The sequence below is a fragment of the Aotus nancymaae genome, unplaced genomic scaffold, assembly GCF_030222135.1.
Source record: "Aotus nancymaae isolate 86718 unplaced genomic scaffold, 86718_ANA_hifiasm-v0.15.2.pri h1tg000029l, whole genome shotgun sequence".
Taxonomy (NCBI): Eukaryota; Metazoa; Chordata; class Mammalia; order Primates; family Aotidae; genus Aotus; species Aotus nancymaae.
In genome coordinates this window covers 52,909,251-52,936,116 of record NW_026988442.1, presented here as the reverse complement: position 1 = coordinate 52,936,116, position 26,866 = coordinate 52,909,251, and the positions used below count along the sequence as shown (strand labels likewise).

Sequence of the window (26,866 nt, the reverse complement as noted above, 5' to 3'; positions counted from 1 at the left end):
CTGTTAAAACAAACAAACAAAAACAATAAAAATATATTAAACCTGAATGTTATGAAAATAATATTAGAATGGAAGATTTATTGTACTTCACTTATATCAATGTGGATACCTTTTTCAGGACCATTTCGATTACTTTTTCCTGAAGTCCTTGAATGGAATGAAGAAGAATCATTATTCTGGGCTGGGGGAGCAAATAGTGGAGGAATTCCCAGTAATGGTGGAAAGAAGGTTGCTCCTGTACGAGTATGAGCATCTGTCGTTCGCCACCATTCTGCACCTCGAAACCAAACAAACCCACCAAACAAAAATATATAAATTAACTTTCCAGTTAATGTCACAATGGCTTTCTATGTTTTATTTAAAAAACCAAAAAAAAAAAACAAAAAAAAACTTCAAGTTTCATCTTGGAACAAAACTGCTGAATTACTCATACTTCTGATCACTTTCCTAATTTTAAACAGTTGAACTTGTACACTTAGCACTCTTCTCATTAGGCGAGTATCTACGGATCTTCACTTGGCAGCTTTGTAGAGTTCAAGCTTGTAAAGGTAGTCAACAGTTTAAAAAATGAAAGTGAAAACTCGGAATATAAAAGAAGTATTTCACTCTTTGGTGACTTATCCCATAACTTTTCTCATCTGTTTTAAATCCTTAGAATTTAAGTTTGTATCTACAACCTATGTTAAGACTTTCCTCAAATTACATACAACATAAATTCTGGCTCTGATAAATCAGATAGTCTAAATAATAATACAAAACTACTATAATCCACTATACCTCAAGTACGGTTATGGAAGAAAACATTCTATATTTAAAGATAACCATAAATATAGCAAAATCAGGAGGCCCTTTTTATGGTCTAAAAAATAAGTTCTCAAAGAAGATTTCAAAAACAAGTAATTTCACATTAAAATATAAAAGATTTATAAAGCTTCTCCCCTTAAAGTTAATGATGAAAGCCTGAATTTTGTTTTTACTTCCTCTCATAAATTGCAGATAACAATAATTGTTTTATTGATACAAAATGACCAAGTGGTAGAAAATCATTCAATAAAAGGTAAATATTTAAATAGTCTCTTTTAAAGTTTTAGAAAAGGAAATAAGCCAAATTTTATATGTTTTTCAAGGAAGGATGAAGTAAATTTGTACTGTCCCATCTAAAATCTCAAAAACAATCTTCTTCAACTGGCTAGTCTGCTATATTATCAAATCAGTTATTATCTTTCAGATCAATCTTCCAAAAGATATGGTGTATTTTTCCTTGACCGTGACAACCATAAGAACATCAGAGGAAAAAATCCCACAACAATACAGTATGTGAAAGCTCAAAATTGTCAGTATATTGCATTTTATAATCTTTAAAACTTTTCTAGGAATATCCCTTCATTAAAAATAGAATATAAAGTGATATGCACCTTCATTACCTAATCGCAAAATCTGGTTTAAAAGAAAAGTAAAATTTTCATGGTAGCTGCCATTCTCAAAAGTCTAAAAAACAGTGTAAGTAGAAAACTGCAAAATCTATTTTTCTGCACTGCAGGAAGGCGTTACTAGTAAAATGACACCAATGTATACTCAGCTGTGCCTGAATAATGAGAATGGAACCAAGAATAACTATACTAAAGCATTAGTCATTTATCCACTGTTTAGATGAAAGATGTACATTTAGATAGGAAGAAAAAGTGTGCATTTTAGGCTTGTATCAGCACAGTCGGAGTATTGTTATTTATAGGTTTGAAAGCTAGGTTCTAGCTAGCTGATAAAAAGTTACTGTACTGAGGACCCGACACAGTGGTCCATACTTGTAATCCCAGAGCTTTGGGAGGCTGAGGTGAGAGGTTCACTTGAGGCCAGGAATGTGAGACCAGCCTAGGGCAACAGAAAGAGATCCTGTCTCTATGAAATATTTTAAAAAGCAGGGAAGGACTGAGGTTTCCCAATGATATGTATATAATTTAACAGAGTCTGTAATTAAAGTGGAATTCATAGACTTTGTAAACAACTAAAAAATTGGTAAGGTAATCAAGGTATAATAAGATTCAAATATTTTAGACATAAACTCAGAAAAAAACATTTAAAAAAGTACTTGAGAATGTCAAACATAAATAAGCACATAGCTGGGCGTGGTAGTGCATGTCTGTAATCCTCAATACTCAGGAAGCTGAGGCACGAGAATCAGTTGAACCTCGAAAGTAGAGGTTGCAGTGAGCTCAGATTGCGCCACTGCACTCCAGCCTGGGTGACAGAGTGAAACTCTCTCAAAGGAAGAAAAAAAGTAAATAAGCACACAGTAGAGATCAGAGAAAACAACTGGAAAATGTGTGTTAAAAATAACCTGATACCACAGAGGAAAATACAAAACAAGTAAATAAGATCAATTAAATAAAAAGATGCAAGTGGTAGAACTTCTGAATGTAAATTTTAGAAATGTCTGATATTATTTCGTAGGAAATAATTTTTGTTAAGTGACAAGCTTACCTGTAGTCTAAATTTAGGAAAATAAAATTTAGTCACAAACCAGCTTGTTGATAAAATGAAAAATACAAAATAAGGATTACATAAATCAGCATATGGTAAATTTCTAAGTATATTCAAAAGAAATAACAACATAGTATTTAACTTTTCAATTTTTTTTTTGAGACAGTGACGCTCTGTCACCCACGCTGGAGTTCAGTGGCCTGATGTGGGCTCACTGCAACCTCCATCTCCAGATTCACGTCATTCTCGTGCTTCAGCCTCGATGGTAGCTGAGATTACAGGCCTGTGCCACTATGCCTGGCTAATATTTGTAGTTTTGGTAAAGATGAGGTTTGGCCATATTGGTGAGTCTGCTCTCAAACTTCCAGCCTCAGGTATCCACCCACTTTGGGCTCCCAAAATTACAGGCATGAGCCACCACCATGCCCAGTCAATATTTAACATATTTAACTCAAAGATTCTATTAATAATACTTTGGAGGACATAATGGATCTCAATTTGAACCTAGAAGATTGAGCAGAATTTAAAAATCTTTCATACTTGACAGAGCCAAAAATATTTTGCAAAAATTCATGGTAATTTAATACCACAATTAATTACCAAAAAGTACAAATATTTTTTTAATGACCATGAAATACTATTTCAATATAAAATGGAAATAATTTTATTATGCTAATATCCACTAAATAATTTTACATTTATTGATTTAATCTGATATGCATATTTTAGAAAGTACATAAAATGTAAAAATAAATTATTCCTCAATTAAAATTCCTAGTAATATCTGCCTGTTGTGTCCTCATTTATTTACTGCGTTATTTAAAATTGGCAATTTGGTTACCCTTCCGAATAAAGTCAATTATAGAAAATTTATATTTAAGTTACTGTATGAAATCTACAAATTAAACAAAATGAATCTTTGAAAACTAGGCATAGTCTCTGCCCATTTGGTAAAAAGTATGCTCATCTAGGCATACTTTTATCACTAAAGACTCTATCTTGTAATTGTTTATCCATCTCCCAAAAACTGTAAGCAACTTATAACTGGCCTTGTGTGCAGAGGAGTAGATGCCCAAAGAATACTGTACATTAAATGAATAAGTGAATAATTTATTTTTGCTGGGGAAGCTATAAAAGTTTTTTCTATATAGTGAAAGTATCAACATTATTGAAATCTAGATGAGTAATTTTTTTTGGTGGGGGGAGGTTTTGAGACAAAGTCTCACTCTGTCACCCAGGCTGGAGTGCAGTAGCACGATCTCGGCTCACTGCAACCTTCACCTCCCGGGTTCAAGCAATTCTGCCTCAGCCTCCTGAGTAGCTGGGATTATAGGTGGGCGCCACCACACCTGGCTAATTTTTGTATTTTTAGTAGAGACGGGGTTTCACCATTTTGGCCAGGATGGTCTCTATCTCCTGACCTTGTGATCCACCCACCTCGGCCTCCCAAAGTGCTGGGATTACAGGTGTGAGCCACTTTGCCCAGCCCCAGATGAGTAATTTTTTAAATGTGTTAAACATCATTCTAGTACAAAAGACATTTAATTTTAATAATACAGTATTTGCATTGTGATTTAGAAATTTTCAAAAGCAAAAGTGTAATAAACCAGGATAAAACCATAAAAATATTTAAGATACCAGTAGCTATCTATATTGTTATTATCTATTTTGATATTTATTCAGCAATCATATTTTCAGTAAATATCTGTGGAAAGCTTTTCTTGCTAAACAATCATGCTGGGAATTGAATAAATTCCTATTAATATTTTTGAAGGAAAGGTTAATACTTGGTTTAAGACTTCTTTAACTGTCCACTCACATTACTCCTCCTCAGTGTCCTCGATTCCCAGACAACTGAATTGAAGAAGTAATATGACTCAAGAAATAGTACTTGAACTAACATTTAACCATCTATCCTTTCTACATATAGTTTTAAAAATACTTCTTTCCTTTTAAAGAAGGATTTGATAAATTATTAACCATTAAAGTGGGCAAAAGAAAATAATCAAGATAGTTACCAATTACGGACTAATTAAGTGCACCAGACACTGTGTTTGGCACTAAATATTACTTAACTCCTTTAATCCTCACAAGAAACCTATGAGTCAGGTACTATTATTATGATCCTCATTTTTCAGATGAGAAAACTGAGGCTAAGAGGCCAGATAATTTCTTCCAGGTCACACAGCTATGAAATAACAAAGCCAGATTTAAATTCAGGCCTATCTGTCTCTAGAATCATGCTTTGTTTTAAATTATTTTATATACATTAATACATGCAGCCCTTACTAAAATTTATTAAAGTCAAATTAATCTATAGAAAACACATTCAAATTTAGGCTTTCAAGATAATATAACAAATTAAAGCCTGTTTGTCTAAAGTTTTAATTAACTAATGTCTTACTGAATTACTAAATCCTCATAATCTATAGAATTTTGGATAATACTGATCCTTTTGCCATGTAAATGGTACAACTGTATAGTTGTTTTGATCAAATACAGAAAAATAGGCCAGGCACAGTGGCACATGCCTGTAATTTCAACACTCTGGAAGGCCAAGGCGGCAGATCACTTGAGGTCAGGAATTCAAGACCAGCCTGGTCAACATGGTGAAATCCCGTCTCAACTAAAAATACAAAAAGTAGCCAGACACGGTGGTGTGTACTTGTAATGCCAGCTACTCGGGAGCTGAGACAGGAGAATTGCTTGAACCCGGGAGGTGGAGGTTGCAGTGAGCTGAGATTGCACAACTGCTCTCCAATCTGGGCAACAGAGCAAGACTTCATTTCAAAAAAACCAAACCAAAATAGAAAAATAAAGAAATTTAAGAGTCTAGCTGATTTTCCTTATATAGTGAAGAAAGTGAGAACCTAAAACAGGAGTGTAAAAATACTCATTATAAAACAGTTTCACACTAAGTTAAATAAGTTTTTTAAAAATCAAATAAGGCTTGATTTTTTAAAAAATCAAATCATTCAGCTCTACACTTGAAATATGTATACTTTTCTGTATATTATACTTCAATAAAAAACATGAGAAAAAACTTGCCTGAATTATTACCTTCTGTGACAGACACCTGTTTCTCTAGTTAAATACCTGGATATCTAATTAACTGCTCTGCCACCTAACACATTTAAGGTGTTTAATATTTTGCACATGATAAATAGGATTGAGCCAATTCTTGCACCCAAGTTACAATACACCAGGCATTACACTATTCCTTTTGTTCAACAAATTACTGCTTGAACATTCTTAAGCTTTCCTCCTTTTCATGAACACTGTCTGTAACAGATGTTTACCTGGAAAAGATGCTAGTTGGGGATGTGCTGCTAAGGCTGTGGGTGTACCAAGTGTCCCCAAACCACCAAATTCTGAATGCCCTGAGCTGGCTGAATGCAGACCAAAGACTGGGTGGCTGACCATTGGGAAGGCACTCGACACTGTGGACAGGTTAAATGGTTGATCCCCAGCTGTTCTGAATAAATGTCCTGGGAGGGAAAAAAACACATATCTGATTTCAGTGTTTATAGTTAAAATTTACAATAAGTTACCTATATTTATGTTACATATTTTCTTCTGCATTTTCTACTCTTCAAGCCCTAAAAAATGTTTCTAGAAACATGAAAGCACGCTAAAAATAATTAAAATGAATGGTATAACTTTACTTACTTTGAATTTGAGATTTGAGAACCTCTGTTTTAAGTAAATAATTTTCACTAATTAAAATTGTTTGACCTGAGGAAGTGAGGCCAATTTTCTCTTAATATATGTACATTAATATATTATCAATAGTTTTTACTCATAAGAAGGAAAATAAAAAAAATCCTTTTAATCTAAGGTTGAAAGCCACTGAAGTCCAGAATCTGTCACCAAGTTAATACTCAAATTATCATACACTCTAAGCAAGGAGATCCCAGTTTCAACGTGCCAGAGTTGAAGCTCTCATCTCTAATACAGTCATGAGTTATTTAATGGCAGGAATTCAATCTAAGAAATGCATTGTTAGGTGATTCAGTCATTGTGCAAACATTGTACAGTGTACTTATACAACCTAGGTGGTACAGTCTACCACCTGGACTATAGGATACACCTAGACTATAGGATACACCTAGGCTATAGGATACAGCCTGTTGCTCCTAGACTACAAATCTGTTCAGAATGTTACTGAACTGAATACTGTAGGCAGTTGTAACACAATGGTAAATATTTGTATATCTAGACATAGCTCAACCTAAGAAAAGTACAGTAAAAATATGGCATTATAATCTTATAGGCTACTGGCATATGTAGCCCATAAGATTATAATATACTGAAATGTTATGACTGTATTTCTTAGGTGAGAAGAGTATCTCAACACCAAAAAGGGAGTAAATTCTAGTCTAATAAAACAATGAACAAGACAACATAAGTACTTAATGAATACACTTACAAAGATATTTCTAAATGCATTCACAAGTGGTTATCAATATAAAAATCATTTTTAACTTTCTCATAGTAAGACAATGTTCAATTCAAATGAGTCTGACTTTTCAATTCTATTTTTAATCTAAAGAAAATCTAATAGTAAGTGTTATAACTCCAGGTTGAAATGTTATATGATTTTAAAAAATGACTTATTTTTCATACTTTGTAAGAATTTGGCAGAAAACTTTTCTAATACTTAGAAATCTTCCCTTTACTTCCAGGAAATAATTAAGGTACCCTCGCTTGCTACTGGGAAAAGAGAATACTCTAGATTATCTTAAGAATTTACTGTATAAACAGTACTGTGCTCTTTGTTAAAATTAGAATAAAGCTTCCTTATTATCTCTTGTTTATATTACATCAGTCCTGACTGTGCACTGCAATTTAATTAGTTTTAACATAGTATGTTTGAAATTTCTAAATGTAAGTTTAAAATAGTGTTTACTGTTATCATTTAGTCATTAATCAAATCTCTTCCCTTTGTTTTCTTGCTCCCTGAAAACCAAGAGGTAGTCCTAAAAAAGATCAGAGTGTACCCTCCAAAGTCTGATATAAAGCCTACATTCTTTATTAAAATAATGCTATATTCTTTACTGAAACAGGAAGATATGAATGACTTTTAAAAATAATATTTAAATAAATTATATTAACTATGTTTTGCATCAGGCTATAGAGGAAAGTTCTGATTCAGGATAGTGCTCCCACTACAACAAAGCAGTAACTAGATCTCACAGGGAAGATCCTCAAAATGTCTTTACAAGGAAGGCTCACAAAGAAACTGTAAGTTAAGAGGATAAGGAAAGGGCATAAACTTGGGTGTCTTTTCTAAGTCAGCTAATCATTGTTTTTGTTGAGTTGGTTCTTCCGTGTTATTAGAATGGACTGCGTTAGCACCGAAGATGAGTCAAAATAAAACAGTATGCTATTGCCAAAAAAGCTTACTCAAATGTCACTATCTTTAAGACCAGTGATAGGCTACCAGAAACATTGTGTAAATTTTTTTTTGGCAAGTTCTCAGAAACCCAGCTAGTTTCTTCAAAAAATGAGCTTGTAACTTTAAATACCAGTGTTTACTTTCATTTGTTATTACATATAAAATCTCTGGTTCTCACCAATCAATTCAACTTCCTAACTCAAATGTACTTAAATGTTTTATTTATAAACATACTATGATCAATATTTTACACTTGATCAGTACATTACATTTCTGTCTCCATCAATTTGTGTGGTAAGCAAGTTGAACTGAACATTGCAGTTTTGGGGAATTTGGGGTCATCTGTAACTTATATTTTACAAATTTTAAATTACATCAATTACATGTATGTAGTCATGATTTAATACAAAGAAATTTGAGAGAAGTAATCTTAAAGCTACAAAAGCTGTATTAAATATAAAAATTCAGAACAATTTACATTATCAATGATTAGAAACTGATAGAAATACTTCTGTAATAACTAATTATAATTACAATTAGTTTTAATAAATAATTGGTAGTAAGTAATAAATAATTGGTAGTAATTAATAAGTAATAAATAATTGATAGTAAGCAGCATTCTTAGATGTATAGTTACAGCATTAATTTCATTATTGGGAAGAAGCAAAGAAGCTAAACTTTGTAGTTTCACAAGCAGAAAACATGAGGAATAGGTAAATGAAGTTATCACTCCTGCAGCAACAATTAAGAACCAATGATACATAATTTGACAACAAAAAGTTCTTTTTTAAATCTAAAACGAATGAAATCTGGAAGCAACTAAGTAGAAAATTTCAGTAAAATGAGCTGTATGCATCACAGACGAATGAAATCTGGAAGCAACTAAGTAGAAAATTTCAGTAAAATGAGCTGTATGCATCACAGATTCAAATGGAAAAAGATATATAGATCTGTACACAAGAATGACATCTATGCCTGGCAACAATGCAGAGATGGGCGTTCAGATCAAGGCTACTTCAACTCTACTTTCTAATTATTTCTTCTAAAATTCTTGGTTAAAATAATTAAAGCATGGAAAGTATCCTTAGTGACGATGAATCTTACAGGTCCACTCCTCGCTGGTGAGAAAAAGATTTACTTCTATATTTAGTAAAGTAAACTACGATCACTTATCATGATTGTAGTAATATCATACATTAAAAAAAAAAAAATCCACGAGAGACTTCCTCTGTTTCACATGGAACAGTTACACTACAGAAAGGAAATAATTCAAGAATACATTTCACAATTTTACTATATTTTGCTTTCATAGCAAGAATTTAAAACAGTGATTTTTTTAAAAAGTAAACTGTCTCATTAAAAGGTCCTATAACATTATATATATAATTTTAATACTTTTTTTTTACCTTTTACAAAACACAGATAGTAATTCTGTGTAAAAATCTTCCAGAATTATTCTGTTATTTAACAGTTTTAGTAATTCAAACATTTCATGAACATACCTATTAAACATCAGGTGCTATGCTTAGTAACTGGCATACAAGGATGAGTAAGACAATTTTCTGACCTCAAGGAACTCATGTTTTGAGCATAATTTAAACAGTACAAGACTATTTTTATACCATCACGTATAAGTTTATTAATATTTCAATATTACAAATCAGTCATATATATACAGGACTCAGTAATACATCCCAAACACCTAAAACAATGTCTGGTACATAACAGACATAAAATAAATTTTTTTTTAAATAAATTAATTCACTACTCATTTAGAGTAGAAGAGGCCTATCCATGGGACTCCTTCCAAAGGGTTTCAATCAGAACAAGAAGCTGTCTTGAGTCTTTATGCAAATTTGCAGTTAATGCATCCTAGATTCCTTTGCCTTATTTCCTCAACCCCTGGTCCTCACTTTGTTAATATTACCACTGGCCCTTTATTCCTCCTTGATTGCATTTAGGTCACATGTTGGATTTGATATCACACAAAACCCTACCACCTCCAGGATCTTAAACTCTTTAAGTTTCACCCTTGAACCACAATTTTCACATTTCCATTCCCTTATTCCTCAGCATGACCTTTAGTCTCTCCCAGGGCCATTCCTGGACTCTTGTCTATCTGTCTCTTTCCCCCTCAATACCATCAATATCTCTCCTTTGTTAAACTTAAAGGAAAAGTCTTACACTTTCTATGTCTACTTGCTCATCACTTCTCAGAATCTTTTAACATTTGTGCCAAGTGTCAAGCCTCCTGTCCACTTGGTCTGCAAAACTAAAGTTTTCCTAACCACTAGATCCCTCTAATCTTTATTCTTTCCATTCTCAACCTCTTATATAAGTCTGGTAGTCCTGATTGCCTCTTTCTTCTTCTTCTTTTTTTTTTTGAGATGGAGTCTTGCTCTTCACCTAGATTGGAATGCAGTGGCACAATCTCAGCTCACTGCAACCTCTGCCTCCTGGGTTCAAGTGATTCTCCTGCCTCAGCCTCCTGAGTAGCTGGGATTCAGCTGTGTGCCACCATGTCCAGCTAACTTTTTGTATTTTGAGTAGAGACAGTGTATCACCACGTTGGCCAGGCTCGTCTCAAACTCCTGACCTCATGTGATCAGCCTGCCTCAGCCTTGCAAAGTTCTGGGATTATAGGAGTGAGCCACTGCTCCTGGCCCACTTTCTTATCAAAACCCATTTTCATCCTTAAGATCTAGGTCATGGAGCCCTCTTGATCCTCTTCTCAACTATATATCTTTCAATAATACTTTCTCCATTATTGGATTTTCTTTTGCTTTTATTTTTCCCTAAATGTAAAGCATTCTTAAAGATTTTATCTAGCTATCTCTTTCCTTCTCTTATGCTTTCTCCTATAATATTTCACATGCTTATACTGTTTAAACTACAACCTCTATGCAAATGAATTATAAGCCAGGATTTTAGATTTCTGAGGCAAAAACGGAATCTTATTTACCTCAGCATCTCCAATAATCTGAAACACAATAGGTACTTAATAAATTGTTTCTCACTGATGTATTTTTGGTTACATTATCATCCACTTGAGAATCTCCAAAGCCTATATAACATGCTCTTTGATTTCTACCCTTTATAATGCTATTCTTTACTAACCATTTCAAAAACATATTCTCAAAAAGTATTCCTGAATCTCCAGAAAGATAAATTTGGGGCCTCCTTTTGGTGTTCATGATATATTATTGGCAATTTGTCTTTTATCATGCCATTACTAGGGTATAAAAGTTATGAAGGAAACAGCCATTTCTTAAGCCATTTTTACTCTTTACAAAACATTGCACAAAGCAAACTGTTATCAGTTGGCAGAGACAACACATCATAATCCTGCTATAGGCAACTCCAAAATAGTAGTTTTCAATTCTTTGTTTCCCTCTTCTTTTAAAAAGCTAGAATGCAGCAAACCACCATGGCACTTGTATACTTACGTAACAAACATGCACGTTCTGCATATGTACCCCAGAACTCAAAGTATATAAAACAATTCCCAAAAAAGGCTAGAATAACCAAGAGTCATTCTTTAAATGATTAAAATATAATATGTCACTTTGCTCCAATTGCAAAAGTCGCTCACAAGGTTAATAAAAGCTCACTGGGTATTTAGAATGATGTCTCTCTTGTGGCTTTAATTTTTTTATACAGCAGGGATTGCTGTTTTGATTACATTCTTGGCTCCATTGCCAGGACAATGTCCTTAATCTTCAACTACCTTAATTAACATTTCAAACTACTGTTCATAAGGAAAATTTTGATCATAGACTGATGATAGCTCAGTCAATCCTATAATGAGATTTAAAACAAAGCATACGATCCTTGTTAGTTGTATTCCTAGGTATTTTATTCTCTTTGTAGCAATTGTGAATGGCAGTTCGTTCTTGATTTGGCTCTCTTTAAGTCTATTATTGGTGTATAGGAATGCTTGTGATTTTTGCACATTGATTTTGTATCCTGAGACTTTGCTGAAGTTGATTCCTCAAGGACCTAGAAATAGAAATTCCATTTGACCCAGCAATCCCATTACTGGGCATATATCCAAAGGATTATAAATTGTTCTACTATAAGGACACATGCACACGAATGTTCACTGCAGCACAGTTTACAATAGCAAAGACCTGGAACCAACCCAAATGCCCATCGATGATAGACTGGACAGGAAAAATGTGGCACATATACACCATGGAATATTATGCAGCCATTAAAAATGAGGAGTTCGCGTCCTTTGTAGGGACATGGATGAACCTGGAAACCATCATTCTCAGCAAACTGACACAAGAACACAAAACCAAACACCACATGTTCTCACTCATAGGAGGGTGTTGAACAATGAGAACACATGGACACAGGGAGGGGAGCACTATACACGGGGGTCTGTTGCGGGGGAGTGGGGGGGACAGCGGGGGGGGGGGAGTTGGGGAGGGATAGCATGGGGAGAAATGCCAGATATGGGTGAGGGGGAGGGAGGCAGCAAATCACACTGCCATGAATGCACCTATGCAACAACTTTGCATGTTTTTCACATGTACCCCAAAACCTAAAATGCAATAAAAAAAATAAATTAATTAAAAAAAAATAATAATAAAAATAAAAAAATAAAACAAAGCATATTTAGTATTAATAAAAAAGTAGAAAGATACTTTCTTTCACAAAATGAAATACAACTCAAGTCAAACAGGCTCCATTAACCTAATGACTACAAATTATTATTATTATCCAAAATTATTTGGATATTCGAATGTTCCACTTTTAGAAAAGCAAATGTTTCTTATATTAATATACTTAATATCAACAGATTTATTGCTCACAAATAAAACTTGTCTTGATGAAAACTTTTGAGTTCTGCTCAGAGAAAATATTTACAAACTGATGAATTATATCATAAAACAGTATTTTTAGAAGACCACAATTTTTTATAGATACTAACATTCAAACATAGTTTCGATATTATGAATGTAAATTTTATTTTAGTTTCTATTTTAAGATAGGTAACTGTATACATTTTACATAATGAAAATTAATATACATCTGCAATGCCTATGTTCTCAAATTATAATAAGCTGAATACTTTTCAGCAAAGCGTTTCAAATTCTACTAGCCAAATCAAATCATTATATATAAAAGTGATTGAAACCAATACAGAAATGCTGGAGTGTGTCAGTAATAAGGCATGGTAACTACAAATGCCTTTATTAATATTAATGAATAATTCAATAATGTTTTCCCCCAATAAGAATGAAATTGTATAAAAATTGAACTAATGCCTTGAATCTAAACTACCAGTGAACAAAATCTCCCATCATAAGGAAAAGTCCAGAGAGCAAATAAAACAAAATTATCGTAATAACTAAGTATGTTAAAGCATTCAATCTTTTTTTAAAAGTCAAGAAAATTGCTTACCATGACATTACTTTTTTTGTGTGCTAAAATGTCTTTTAATCTTTCAATGCTACACAAAATTGTTATATCATGTCTTCAAATTTTGTATCTAGTTCTTTAAAATGGTAAGCATAAATTTACAACATTACAAAATCAGCCTCTAATGTACATCTTGCAAAGTATGACTAATCATTAAAAATATTAGTATATTCAAATAAAGTTCTTATGAGGACTTTAATTAATATCAGTAATAACTGAGTGTAATACCAAAATGAACATCAAAATTATTTTAATGCAATACTCTAATTACTGGCTCACATATTAAAATTCTTAAGTATATTAATGTTTAAATATTCTGAACTCATGTCTGTAATCCTAGCACTTTGGGAGGCCGAGGTGGGCAGATTGCCAGAGCTCAGGAGTTCGAGATCAGCCTGAGCAACACGGTGAAACCCCATCCCTACGAAAATATAAAAAATTAGCCGAGTGTGGCGGTGTGTGCCTGTAGTCCCAGCTACTTGGGAGGCTGAGGCAGGAGAATTGCTTTAACACAGGAGGCAGAAGTGGCAGTAAGCAGAGATAGTGCTGCTGCACTCCAGCCTGGCCAACAGAGCGAGAATCTGTCTCCAAAAAAGAAAAACAAATTCTGAATTAAAAATGTCCAGTGGCTCAAGCCTGTAATCCCAGCACTTTGGGAGGCCGAGGCGGGTGGATCACGAGGTCAAGAGATCGAGACCATCCTGGTCAACACGGTGAAACCGTCTCTACTAATACAAAAAAAAAAAAAAATTAGCTGGGCATGGTGGCGCACGCCTATAATCCCAGCTACTCAGGAGGCGAGGCAGGAGAATTGCCTGAACCCAGGAAGCAGAGGTTGCGGTGAGCCAAGATCGCGCCATTGCACTCCAGCCTGGGTAACAAGAGCGAAACTCCGTCTCAAAAAAAAAAAAAAGTCCAAATTCCATAAACTTGAACTTTGATTAAAGAACAAAAAGAAGTCTATAGTTACTGGTGACAAAACATTTCTCTCCAAGTAATTCTCATTTCACTCCTGCGTTCTCGAAATATTCTGAGCCAGTAAGCCTTTTATTTTAACATTTAAAAAAATGCATGGAATGGAAACAAGGTCTTTTTTAAAAGATATGAATAGGTTTTATGTATCTTATACTGTATGAAATGTCACACATTTCAGTACAGAAATATGAATATATTTGTCCCCCAAACAACACTGCTGGGGTGTGGAGTTACATAACATATAGTACATGCATTGTATTTGGTAAATACTAAAAAAAAAAAAAAACTCTTCTGATGTTAATTTGGCCCTATGTTTTTTTAACTATAAATTGAAAATTTACAATGACATAAATTTATAGGGTACAAAGTGATATTATAATCTCTGAATACAATGTAGAATAATTTAATCAAGCTAGTTAACATAGCTATCACCTCAAATACTTAAATTTTGTGGTGTGAACACTTGAAATTTACTCTCTTAGCAATTTTGAAATTGCTCTTATTAACTATGTTCACCACACTATGCAATAGAACTCAAATAAAGAAAAATTTCTCCTGTCTGAGATTTTGTACCTTTTGATCAACTTTCCATTCCTCCAATCCCTCAGACTTTGTAACCACCATTCTACTCTCTCTGAGTTCAATGGTTTTAGATTTCACATGTGAGAACATGCAGTATTTTGTGTTTCTGTGCCTGATTTATTTCACTTAGCATAATTTTCTCTGATTCCATCCACGTTGTTATAAATAAGACGATTTCTTTCTTTTTCCAGGTTAAGTAGTATTCCATTGTGTATAAATACCAGATTTTAAAAAAATCCATTCACCTGTAATCAACCTAAGTATTGTCTATTGTTAATGGTTCTGCAATGAACATGGGAGTGCAGAAATCTCTGACAAAATGGTCCTTTGGGTAAATTCCACAAATGGGATGGGCTGGATTAAATGGTAATTCTGTTTTTAGTTTTTGAGGAACATTCATACTATTTTCTATAAAGGCTGTACTAATTTACATCCCCATTAACAGTGTACAAGGGTTCCCTTTTCTCCATACCCTTGCCAACAGACTTGTCTTTTGTCTATTTGATGAAAGCCAATCTGACAGGTGTGACATGATATCTCATTGTGACTTTAATTTGCATGTCTCTAATGATTAGTGATGCTCAGCATTTTTTCATATATCTGCTGGTCATTTGTATGTCTTTTGAGAAATGTCTATTCATGCTAGGTTTTATTTTCATTTTTGAGTAGTTATTTTGAGATTATTTTGACTCACAAGAGTTGAAAAAATAGTACAGAGAGTTCCTATATCATCTCTACTCAACCTTATTTCTCCTCATGTTAACATCTTACATGACTAAAGAATAATTCTACAAACTAAGAAATTAACTGTGATTAAATAACTTAAATAAATAATTTATTCAGATTTAATCAGTTTTTCCACCAATGTCACTTCTCTTTCCCAAGATCCAATCCAGGATCTCATACTACATTTAGGTGTTGTGTCTCCTTATTTGCATAGTCTGTGACATTTCCTCAGTCTTGTTTGTTATGACTTTAATACACTGAAGTGTACTGGTCAGAGGTATTTGATAAAATGTCCCTCTGCTTGGGTTTGTCTGATGACTTCTCATTATTAGAAGAGGTGATGCATTATTAGAAAAGATGGTCAATGTGCCCTTCTGAGAGCAGCATATCTAGGGCCCACAATGTTGTTATGTAGTGCTGGTGACATTAACCTTGACCACTTGGTTAAGCTGGTATCTGCCAGAATTTGTTATTGTAAAACTACCATTTTCTCTTCAAGTGGCATTTTTATGAGAAAACAAGTCATCAGGAGCCTAGGTAGCTTTGGGAACAAAAGCTGCCATTTAATAACATCAAACATGCCGAACAAGCTTTGTTGAAGAAATGATGCACCAATACTCAGGCAAATAAAGAACAGTTCCTCTTTTGTGATAATTTTTGTTAGATCTAATGAAAAAAATTAAGAGTTCATAGATTAAAATGCTAAAAATACAGAATTTTTATATATACTTTTATTCAAATATAGCTGTACTTTTAGTAAGGAAATAGAAAAAAACACTAAAAATAATATAATTATTTTTTATTTTACTCACCTTATTCTAAATCTTGTTCTACTTACATTTCAATAAATAAGGAAGTCTTGGCTTCCCCATAATGAACATAAATTATTACAATCAGTTTTCAAAGTATAGACTGGGTATGTATTAGTTTGCTACAGCTGCCATAACAAAGTACCACAACTGTGTGACTTAGAACTACAGAATTTTATTGTCTTATAGTTCTGGAGGTTAGAAGTCTGAAATCAAGGTGTCAGCAAGACCATTTTCCTTCTGAAGGCACTAGGGAAGATGGGTTCCATGCTTCTCTCCTAGTTTCTTATAACATTGGGTATTCTTCTTGTGCCTTCACAGGTGCTTCTTGCAGTGTATGTCACTGTGTCTAAATTTCTCCTTTTATAAGGATACTGGATATACATTTTAACTTGACTAGCTCTGTAAGGTATCTATATCCAAGTAAGGTCACATTCTGAAGTACTACGGGGTAGGACTCTAACCTGTGTTTTTTGAGGGGGAGGATACAATTTAACCTATAAAATTTGCTTTATTTTTAAGAGTACTTAATTGCCTTGAACACATTCTCTTTCTCAAGTAACCTACTACTAAAATCCCAAATCAAAACTACGAAGTTCTACTAAAAAGTGAAGTAAAATAATATTCCAAAAATACCTGTGATCAAACCTTTCATTTAATAAACCCCACTGCAAAAAGACTAGACAGTTGAAAATTCAACAGCCTGGCCAGGCGCAGTGGCTTACGCCTGTAATCTCAGTACTTTGGGAGGCTGAGGCAGGCGGATCACTTGAGGTCAGGAGTTCAAGACCAGCCTGGCCAACATGGTGAAACCCTGCCCCTAACAAAAATACAAAAATTATTAGGCCATGGAGGCAAGCATCCAGCTACTTGGGAGGCTGAGGTGAGAGAATCACTTGAACCCAGGAGGTGGAGGTTGCACTGAGCTGAGATCACACCACTGCACTCCAGCCTGGACAACAAAGTGAGACCCTATCTCAAAAAAGAAAATAAAATTCAAGAGCCTTTTTTAGGATTTATAGATGCCTGCAACATTGACACATCAACTAAAAGAAAAAATTACGTTGTAATAGTTCACAGTATAACATAAATACTCAAAGAAACTTTGGCTTTATCCACAAACCATCAAGAGCAGGCCTATCTTATTCCCTGGTGATTCTCTACTAAATCTAAACTTAAGTTCTCTCTGTTTCTTGTGTTGAGTTCTAGTTAAACCATAACTTTTGACTTTCAGGTTTGTTTTTTATACACTGCCTCTTCAGTAATCTCAACTGATCTTTTAAGATTACTTATTCTGTGGCTTATGATGCCCATCCTCAACTAAAATCTGCATAGTCACTTGATATTACCAGAGCAATGCACAGCACAGCTCAGAAAACTTATTAATCAGAGTTAATTATTATTTAAGTTTCAAGTCTTTGTCCTGTAAATTTATCTCTCCTTCCCTTCCTTTCCTCAATAATTACTTCTTATTATTATATATTTTGTGCCAGGCGCTGACTGGATACATAGTGGTAAAACAGATAACGTCCTTGCCCTTTTAATGTAGAAGAAGAGGCAAATAAGTAAAACAACACCGAATGTTTAATTATAAATTGCGAAGAGTGCTGTGGAGGAAATTATAGGTATAGCAATTACCTAGATACTATGATTAGAGGTCTAATTAAGGTCTGTATTAGTCAAGAGTCTTTAGAAAACAGAACCAACAGGATATACTGATTTATTATATGTGATTTATTACAAGGAACTGGAATTATGGAGGCTGACCCAGGAAAGTTGATGGTATAATTCTGAGAACCGAAGGGCTGATGGTGTTAAGTATCAGTCATGGGAGAAGACTGATGTCCCAGATCAATCAGTCAAGAAAATGAAACTATCCCACTCTTCCTCCATTTTTTTGTTCTCTTTAGTTAACAGATTAGGTGATGCCCACCTACACTGGGGAGAACAATGTGCTCAGTCCTCTGATTCAATTGGCAAACACCCTTACAGACACACCCAGAAATAATATTTAACCTGAGCACCCATAAGCCAGTCAAGTGGACACAACAAATTTATTATTGTAATATCTCAGGACATCTAACCTGAGACAAAGCATGAGGAAGAACCACCTTTATGAAGATCTTCCAGACAGAAGGAAAATATATTTGAAAATCTGAGTTGGGAAAGAATGCTTTTTATCCGAAGAAGTAAAAGGTCAGGGAGGCTGAAAGATAAAGGGTCAGAATGAGAATAGTACTGGATAAGTTTGAAAAGGCAGGGAGGATTAGGTCACAGAGGGTGTACAGCCTTATGTAAAAATTAAGTTGAAAGTACAAAACATTCAACTAGATATGGCTAGGTGAAAAGGTTAATATGGCTGGGAGAAAAGGTTAATCTAATGACTCATGTAACTAAAAAGCCTTTAGAAATGGCTCATTTTATAGATGAAGAAGCTAGATTGAAGGTTTACCAAGACTTAATTTCTCTCTCCTCTTCTGGTTCTACCTTCTCAGGTGGGCCCCTCTTCCAAGGTTTCTGGAGTGGGAAGCTGCGGAGGTCAGTACGAGGTGAGGTGTTTTTCCTCCCCCAGCATCAATAAAAATCCCAGAATGGAATCTCTTCACTTTGATTAATTGACTTATATTGTGTCCATTCCTTAACAAATCATTGTCTAGGAAAGATGAGGTTTGAATTGGCTAGGCTGGGTCACATGCCACACATCTGTAGTGTCTTAAGTGAAAATTTTTTTTTAAGTAAGTGAGTTATTTTGGGGTGGGAGACAACTGCTGGTAATGGTGGAGGAGTGAAGTGGTCCCATGAATCCTCCATAGAGAATAATTACTAAAATTGGGCTAAAAAATTCCTGAAGACACGGAAAAGCATCCAGAAGAAGAAAGAAGGCAGAGAAAAGTTTAATCTGGAAATACAGTTAACAAGAAGTAAAAAGTATGACTTTGTAGCTTTCTGGTCTAATAATGCTGCCTAAACCACATAGTTAAAATTACAGATAATGGTCAAATAAAAAACAGCAGGCTTATCAACTAAAGGTGTAAGAGGTCAGAATTCAGAGCTAAGGCAGCATCTTGAAATTTAAGGGGAAATCTTGGTAGTGAGCAAACCACAAAAAGTATGAGACCCAAATTCAGAGTTTAAATTATCCAAATGCCTAGCTGCAAGTATAATATGCATGAATGAAAAAGGACTCCAGGGTCACTACAAAATAGCTGGCAGAGAATGAAGATAAATCTGCTCTTGAAAAGCAGAGCTATATACAGCAGATCTGCTTAGTTTGATGTATTTCTTTATTTAAAGTACACTCCCTCATCGTGATTATCTCAGGCAGCAGAGAGTCTGAAGTGTCACAGTACTGAGTCCAAAGCTGGCAAAGCAACTGGAAATTAGGGGGTAATCTAGAAGCAAAAAAAACAAAAACTAAAACTAAAAAGAAACCCCAAAAAAGAAACAGAGAAGAGAAGACTCATCTCTACCTAAATACTTTGCCAACCAAGAATTTTCACAGGTACAGGAGAGACCCACAGAAGTCTAGTACAAAAAAGCAGAAGTGGGAAGCCAAAAGAATCATAGCACAAATATTATCAGTACATTTTTTAACCACAGTAAAACTAAAATGGATATAGATTCTAAAAACTAAATGTTAATGACTTCCAAACAAACCATCAGCCAAAGAAGAATTAACACAGGAAAACAGAAAATATTTTTACTGGAATGGTAAAAAAATGACACATAAAACTTATGTGCTGCAGCTACAGCAGTAATTACAATGGAAATTCATAGTATTAAATACCTATATAAGAAAAGGACAAAGGTACTAAATAAACGATCTAAGTTTATTAGATCTAAGCTTATTAGACCTGAGCCAGGTGCAGTGGCTCACGCCTGTAATCCCAGCACTTTAGGAGGCTGAGACAGGTGAATTACGAGGTCAGGAGTTCGAGACCAGCCTGGCCAACATAGTGAAACCCCGTCTCTACTAAAAATACAAAATATTAACCAGGCATGGTGGCAGGCACCTGTGATCCCAGCTACTTGGGAGGCTGAGGCAGGAGAATCGCTTGAGCCCAGAAGCTGGAGGTTGCAGTAAGCCAAGATTGGACCACTGCACTTTAGCCCAGGCGACAGTACGAGACTTATCTCAAAAAAAAGAAAAAGAAAGTAGGAAAAAGAAGAGAAAATCATACTCACAAAAAATAGAAGGAAATAATAGTAAGAGCAGAAATTAATGAGAGAAAAAAACAGAAAATTGAAAAAACTCAATGAAACCAAAAGCTTGTTCTTAAAAAAAACATGTAAAATTGAAAAACTTCTAATCACTAAAAAGAAAAGACATAAGTTACGCATATCAACGATAAAAGGAAAAGCATCTCTACCAATCATACAGACATTAAAAGAATGAGGTGATATCTGGAACAACTTTAGGCCCATACATTTAATAATGTAGATGAAATGAACAAATTCCTTGAAAGACACCAACCAAAGCTCACTCAAGGAGGAAAACATACCCTGAGTTGTTCTATACCTACATTATTTATTTATTTTATTCATCCATTTATTTATTCTTTTGAGACAGGAGTCTCACTCTGTCTCCAGGCTGGAGTGCAGTGTTACAATCTTGGCTCACTGCAACCTCCGTCTCCCGGGTTCAGGCAATTCTCCTGCCTCAGCCTCTCGAGGAGCTGGGATTACAGGTGCCCACCAAAGAGCTTGGCTAATTTTCTATACTTTTTTTAGTAGAGATGGTGTTTTACCGTGTTTGCCAAGGCTTATGTTGAACTTCTGACCTCAAATGATCTGCCTGCCTTGCCTTCTCAAAGTACTGGGATTACAGATGTAAGCCACCATGCTTGGCCTATACCTACATTTTAAAAGGTGAATTCATGATTTAGTATCTTACAACAACGACAACTTAAATAACCAAAACTCTCCAGGCCCAGAAGTTTCACCAGTGAATTCTACCAAACATTAAGAGAAAAAATAATATCAATTCTATATTCCTTCAAAAATACAAGAGAGGCAGGAATCTTACCCAGTCATTTCCAACAAATTAATTGTAAGAAAACTATAGACCAATAACCCTTACGAACACAGGTGCAAAATTCCCTAGGAAAATTTTAGCAAATCAAATCCAACAGTGTTTTATTTATATACTTGCTTCCTGCATGACCAACAGTATTTTGAAAGGATAACCCATCATAACCAAATGGGATTAATTCTTGAAATGCAAGGTTGGCTTAAGTATAAAAAATTAATCAATGTAATTTGCCAAAATAGCAAGTTAAAAGGCAAAAGCCATGTGATTATTTCAATAAGTGCAGAAAATACATGTGACAATCGTTAATACAAATTTATAATAAAAAACTCTCAGCAAAGAAGGAATAGAAGGTACCGTCTTAGTGATTGCCAGGGTGGGGATGGAGGGAAGAATTTAACTTCAAAAAGATACAAGGCGACTTCCTGGAAAAATAAATTTGTTCTACAGCCTGGAGGTTACACGAATATATACATTTGTCAAAATTCATTAAAGTATACATTTAAAACGGTGAATTATATTGTATATAAATTACACCAAAATAAAGAAATTAAAAGTAGGACAGTTTGCATATGCAGCTTCACTCTGTTCTGAGAGGAACAGATAAAAGCAGGGCAAGCATAGAAGCGGAGAGGCCAGTTAGAATGAACTGCAATGATACAGGTGAGAGATTTCAGTGTAGACTAGGGCAGTGGTAGTAGAGACAGAAAGAAGTGTAGAGACTCAAGGTTTACTTTGAAGGTAGAATCAAAAGAATTTAGATGTGGGGGTGAAAGAGAAATAGATAAATCCAGAGACCACCATATCTATGGTTTAAGCTACCGGATAAATAGTGGTATCATTTAATGATAGAGAATGTGAAAGAAACAGGTTTTGGGAGAAAACCAAAAGTTTGGTTTTGGGATGTGTTAAATTGGTTAAGTTTGAGATGCCTATGAAACATCTAGTGAAATGTTTACGTTAATGAGCTCAGAGAGAAAGTCTGGGCAGAGTCTTCCTATAGGTATATTTAAACAAGCAGCCAGGAGATAACAGGCCTCAGAATCAAGACTTGGAAAATGCAATATTTATGAGTAAGGGAATCTGGGGGAAAAAACTTAAGAAGGAGTTGTATTAAAAAATGTAGAGAAAAACCCATGAGTGGTATGATGGAAGCTAAAAGGAAAGATATTCAAGAAGAGAGTGGTCTGCTATGTCAAATTCTGCTGAGGTTGAGTGAGATGAGAATAGAAAGGTGAAATTGGTACGACTTGAGACACGTGTGAAAGACAAGAAGAAAGCATATGTAACTATCTCCTTTCAGAAGTTGGGCTGTGAACATTTTAACAGAAAATAGGGAATAACTAGAAGAGTATTTTATATAGATATAAAAATAATTTTGGGGCCAAACGTAGTGGCTTACATCTGTAATCCCAGCACTTTGGGAGGTTGAGGGAAGAGGATCTCTTTAGCCCAGGAGTTTGACACCAGTCTGGGCAATACAGAGTCTCTACAAAAACTGAGAAAATTAGCTGGGCACACCTGCAGTCCCAGCTACTAAGGAGGCTGAGGTGGGGGGACTGACTGAGTCTCGTAGGTCGAAGCTGCAATGAGCTGTAATCACACCACTGCATTCCAGCTAGGCAACAGATAAGACTCTGCCTCCCTTGCCTCCCCCTAAAAAGAACAGTTTTTTGACATACCAGTGTTTTTAGAATGGGTGATAGTAAGAGCATGCTTTTATACTGATAAACATGATCCAGTAGATAAAGGAGAATTAATGACACAGTATAGAAGAAATTAAGTCCTGAAAAAGTCCTTTATAATCTTAAATAAAAAACCAATAGATATTTGCTATTGTCGGTGAAAGTTAACAGCCACAGCACACTGAGTTAAGCATTTATTCTATTTGGCTTAATTTATATTCTTACATAAAACAGGATTTCAAATGAGATCTGTAATAAATATACATAAGCTAGATGCTCTACTGAAATAGTTTTTTTAAAAAATGGGCTGCTGAAATGGTAATAAAGTTCATATATGTGTATCAGAAAAGTTTATTACAATGTAGAGCTGGGGAGACATCAAAGAGGAGCTATAATCAGATGAGTTCAAATGGGTAGATAATTGGTTCATTCAAGATTTGTTTCAATTTCTTTTTAGTGTGCCTTCCAATGATGCAGGAGCTGGCAGCTAAAAACTACATTTACCAGTCTCTCCTGCAGCCAGGGTTCTGAAAGTAATGTAGATTCTGCCATTCAGATGTATTTGGAAGAATTAAAAACTGTTAAGTAAATGGTAGCACATGAAGTATCCATTTTGCTGGTTTAACTCCAACAGGCAGTGCAAAAAAGCCCTGGAGTTCTGTTGGTGGTTTATGATTACTGGACTGTAATCATTCATATGGGCCAGGGGCCAGCTCTTCAATAATTTTATAAGTACCTAATTATTATATTAAATTTCTTTCTGCTTAAAATAGCTTTAGTGATTTCTCTTATCTCTAGCTGAATTGACTGATACGTTAACCAACAGCCCAAAGTGATGAGAGTTCCAAAACCAAAAAGCCAATTCATTCTGTCACACTGGCCTGATATCAAATAATCACATACTTTTTTGTTTTAAGTTCCGGGGTACATGTGCTGAACGTGCAGGTTTGCCACATAGGTATATATGTGCTGTGGTAGTTTCTTGCACCTATCAACCTGTCATGTAGGGTTTTAAGCCCCGCATGCATCAGGTATTTGTCCTAATGCTCTCCCTTTCCTTGCCCCCAATCCTCTGACAGCAGCCACTGTGTGATGATCCCTTCCCTGTGTCCATGTGATCTCATTGTTCAACTCCCACTTATGAGTGAGAACATGTGGGGTTTGGTTTTCTGTTCCTGTGTTAGCTTGCTGAAAATGATGGTTTCCAGCTTCATCCATGTCCCTGCAAAGGACATGAACTCATCCTTTTTTATGGCTGCATAGTATTATATAGCATATATGTACCATATTTTCTTTAACCAGTCTACCACTGATGGGCATTTGGATTGGTTCCAAGTCTTTGCTATTGTGAACAGTGTTGCAATAAACACAAGTGTGCATGGGTTTTTATAACAGAATGATTTATAATCCTTTGGGTATATACCCAGTAATGGGATTGCTGGGTCAAATGGCATTTCTGGTTCTAGATCCTTGAGGAATTGTCACACTGTCTTCCACAATGGTTGAACTAATTTATACTCCCACCAACAGTGTAAAAGCATTCCTATTTCTCCACATCCTCCTCAGCATCTGTTGTTTCCTGACTTTTTAATGATTGCCATTCTAAGTGGCATGAGATGTTATCTCATTGTGGTTTTGATTTGCATTTCTCTAATGACCAGTGATGATGAGCTTTTTTTCATGTTTATTGGCAGCATACACGTCTTCTTTTGAGAAGTGTCTGTTTGTATCTTTTGCTCACTTTTTGATGGGGTTGTTTTGTTTTTCTTGTAAATTTGTTTAAGTTCTTTGTAGATTCTGGATATAAGTTGTAAGAAAGGGGTCCAGTTTCAGTCTTCTGCATGTGGCTAGCAGTTTTCCCAACACCATTTATTAAATAGTGAATCCTTTTCCCATTGCTTGTTGTTGTCAGGGTTGTCAAAGATCATATGGTTGTAGATGTGTTGCATTATTTCTGAGGCCTCTGTTCTGTTCCATTGGTCTATATATTTGTTTTAGTACCAGTACCATGCTGTTTTGATTACCGTAGCTTTGTTGTATAGTTTGAAGTCAGGTAGTGTGATGCCTCCAGCTGTGTTCTTTTTGCTTAGGATTGTACTGGCTATACAAACTCTTTTTTGGCTTCATATGAAATTTAAATTAGTTTTTTCAACTTCTCTGAAGAAAGTCAATGGTGGATTGATGGGACAGCATTGAATCTGTAAATTATTTTGTGCAGTATGGCCATTTTCATGATATTGATTCTTCTTATCCATGAGCATGGAACTTCTGCCATTTGTTTGTGTCTTTTATTTCTTTGAGCAGTGGTTTGTAGTTCTCTTTGAAGAGGTCCTTCATATCCCTTGTAAGTTGTATTTCTAGGTATTTTATTCTCTTTGTAGCAATTGTGAATGGGAGTGCACTCATGATTTGGCTCTCTGTTTCTCTATTATTGGTGTATAGAAAAGCTTGTGATTTTTGCACATTGATTTTTGTATCCTGAGACTTTGCTGAAGTTGCTTATCAGTTTAAGGAGATTTGGGGCTGAGACGATGGGGTTTTCTAAATATACAATCATGTCATCTGCAAAAAGAGACTATTTGACTTCCTCCCTTGCTATTTGAATGCCCTTTATTTCTCTCCTTTGCCTGACTGTCCTGGCCTGAACTTCCAATACTAAGTTGAATAGGAGTGGTGAGAGAGGGCATTCTTGTCTTGTGCTGGTTTTCAAAGGGAATGCTTCCAGCTTTTGCCCATTCAGTATGACATTGGCTTGGGTTTACCATAAAAATCTCTTATTATCTGGAGATACATTCCATCATTACCTAGTTTATTGAGAGTTTTTAGCATAAAGGGCTGCTAAATTTTATTGAAGGCCTTTTCTGCATCTATTGAGATAATCATGTGGTTTTTGTCATTGGTACTGTTTATGTGATGGACTACATTTATTGATTTGCATATGTTGAGCCAGCCTTGCATCCCAGGGATGAAGCCAACTTGATAATGATGGATAAGCTTTTTGATGTGCTGCTGGATTTGGTTTGCCAATATTTTATTGAGGATTTTTGCATCAATGTTCATCAGGGATATTGGCCTGAAATTTTCTTTTGTTGTTGTTGTTGCTGTGTCTCTGCCAGGTTTTGGTATCAGTATGATGCTGGCCTCATAAAATCAGTTAGGGAGGATTCCCTCTTTTTCTATTGTTTGGAATAGTTTCAGAAGGAATGGTACCAGCTCCTCTTTGTACCTCTGGTAGAATTCAGCTGTGAATCTGTCTGGTCCTGGGCTTTTTCTGACTGGTAGGCTATTAAGTACTGCCTCAACTTCAGAACTTGTTATTGGTCTATTCTGGAATTCAACTTCCTCCTGGTTTAGTCTTGGGAGTCTAATTCTCTTTGTATGTCCAGGAATTTATCCATTTCATCTAGATTTTCTAGTTTATTTGCATAGAGGTGTTTATAGTATTCTCTGATGGTAGTTGGTAATTCTGTGGCATCAGTGGCGATATCCTCTTTATCATTTTTTTATTGCATTTGTTCGATTCTTCTCTTTTTTCTTCTTTATTAGTCTGACTAGCAATCTATCTATTTTGTTGATCTTTTCAAAAACCCAGCTCCTGGATTCATTGATGTTTTTGAAGGGTTTGTTGTGTCTCTGTCTCCTTCAGTTCTGCTCTGATCTTAGTTATTTCTTATCTTTTGCTAGCTTTTGAATTTGTTTGCTCTTGCTTCTCTAGGTCTTTTAATTGTGATGTTAGGGTGTCAATTTTATATCT

General features: G+C 34.9%; 1 protein-coding gene across 22 annotated transcripts in view; it reads right to left on the bottom strand.

The window, feature by feature from the left end:
* The window catches only part of BAZ2B (bromodomain adjacent to zinc finger domain 2B), a 432,545-nt gene that overhangs the window by 144,788 nt on the left and 260,891 nt on the right, over positions 1-26,866 (bottom strand). For 18 of the 22 annotated variants that reach the window (XM_064382711.1, XM_064382695.1, XM_064382705.1 and 15 more), the window contains 2 exons: positions 5,778-5,966; positions 110-277 (listed from right to left, as the gene is read on the bottom strand). In XM_064382711.1, the coding sequence (XP_064238781.1) occupies positions 110-277; positions 5,778-5,966 (357 nt within the window). The remainder of the gene's footprint in view (positions 1-109; positions 278-5,777; positions 5,967-26,866) is intronic. The other 4 variants (XM_064382699.1, XM_064382714.1, XM_064382715.1 and 1 more) reach the window with 2 other exon arrangements.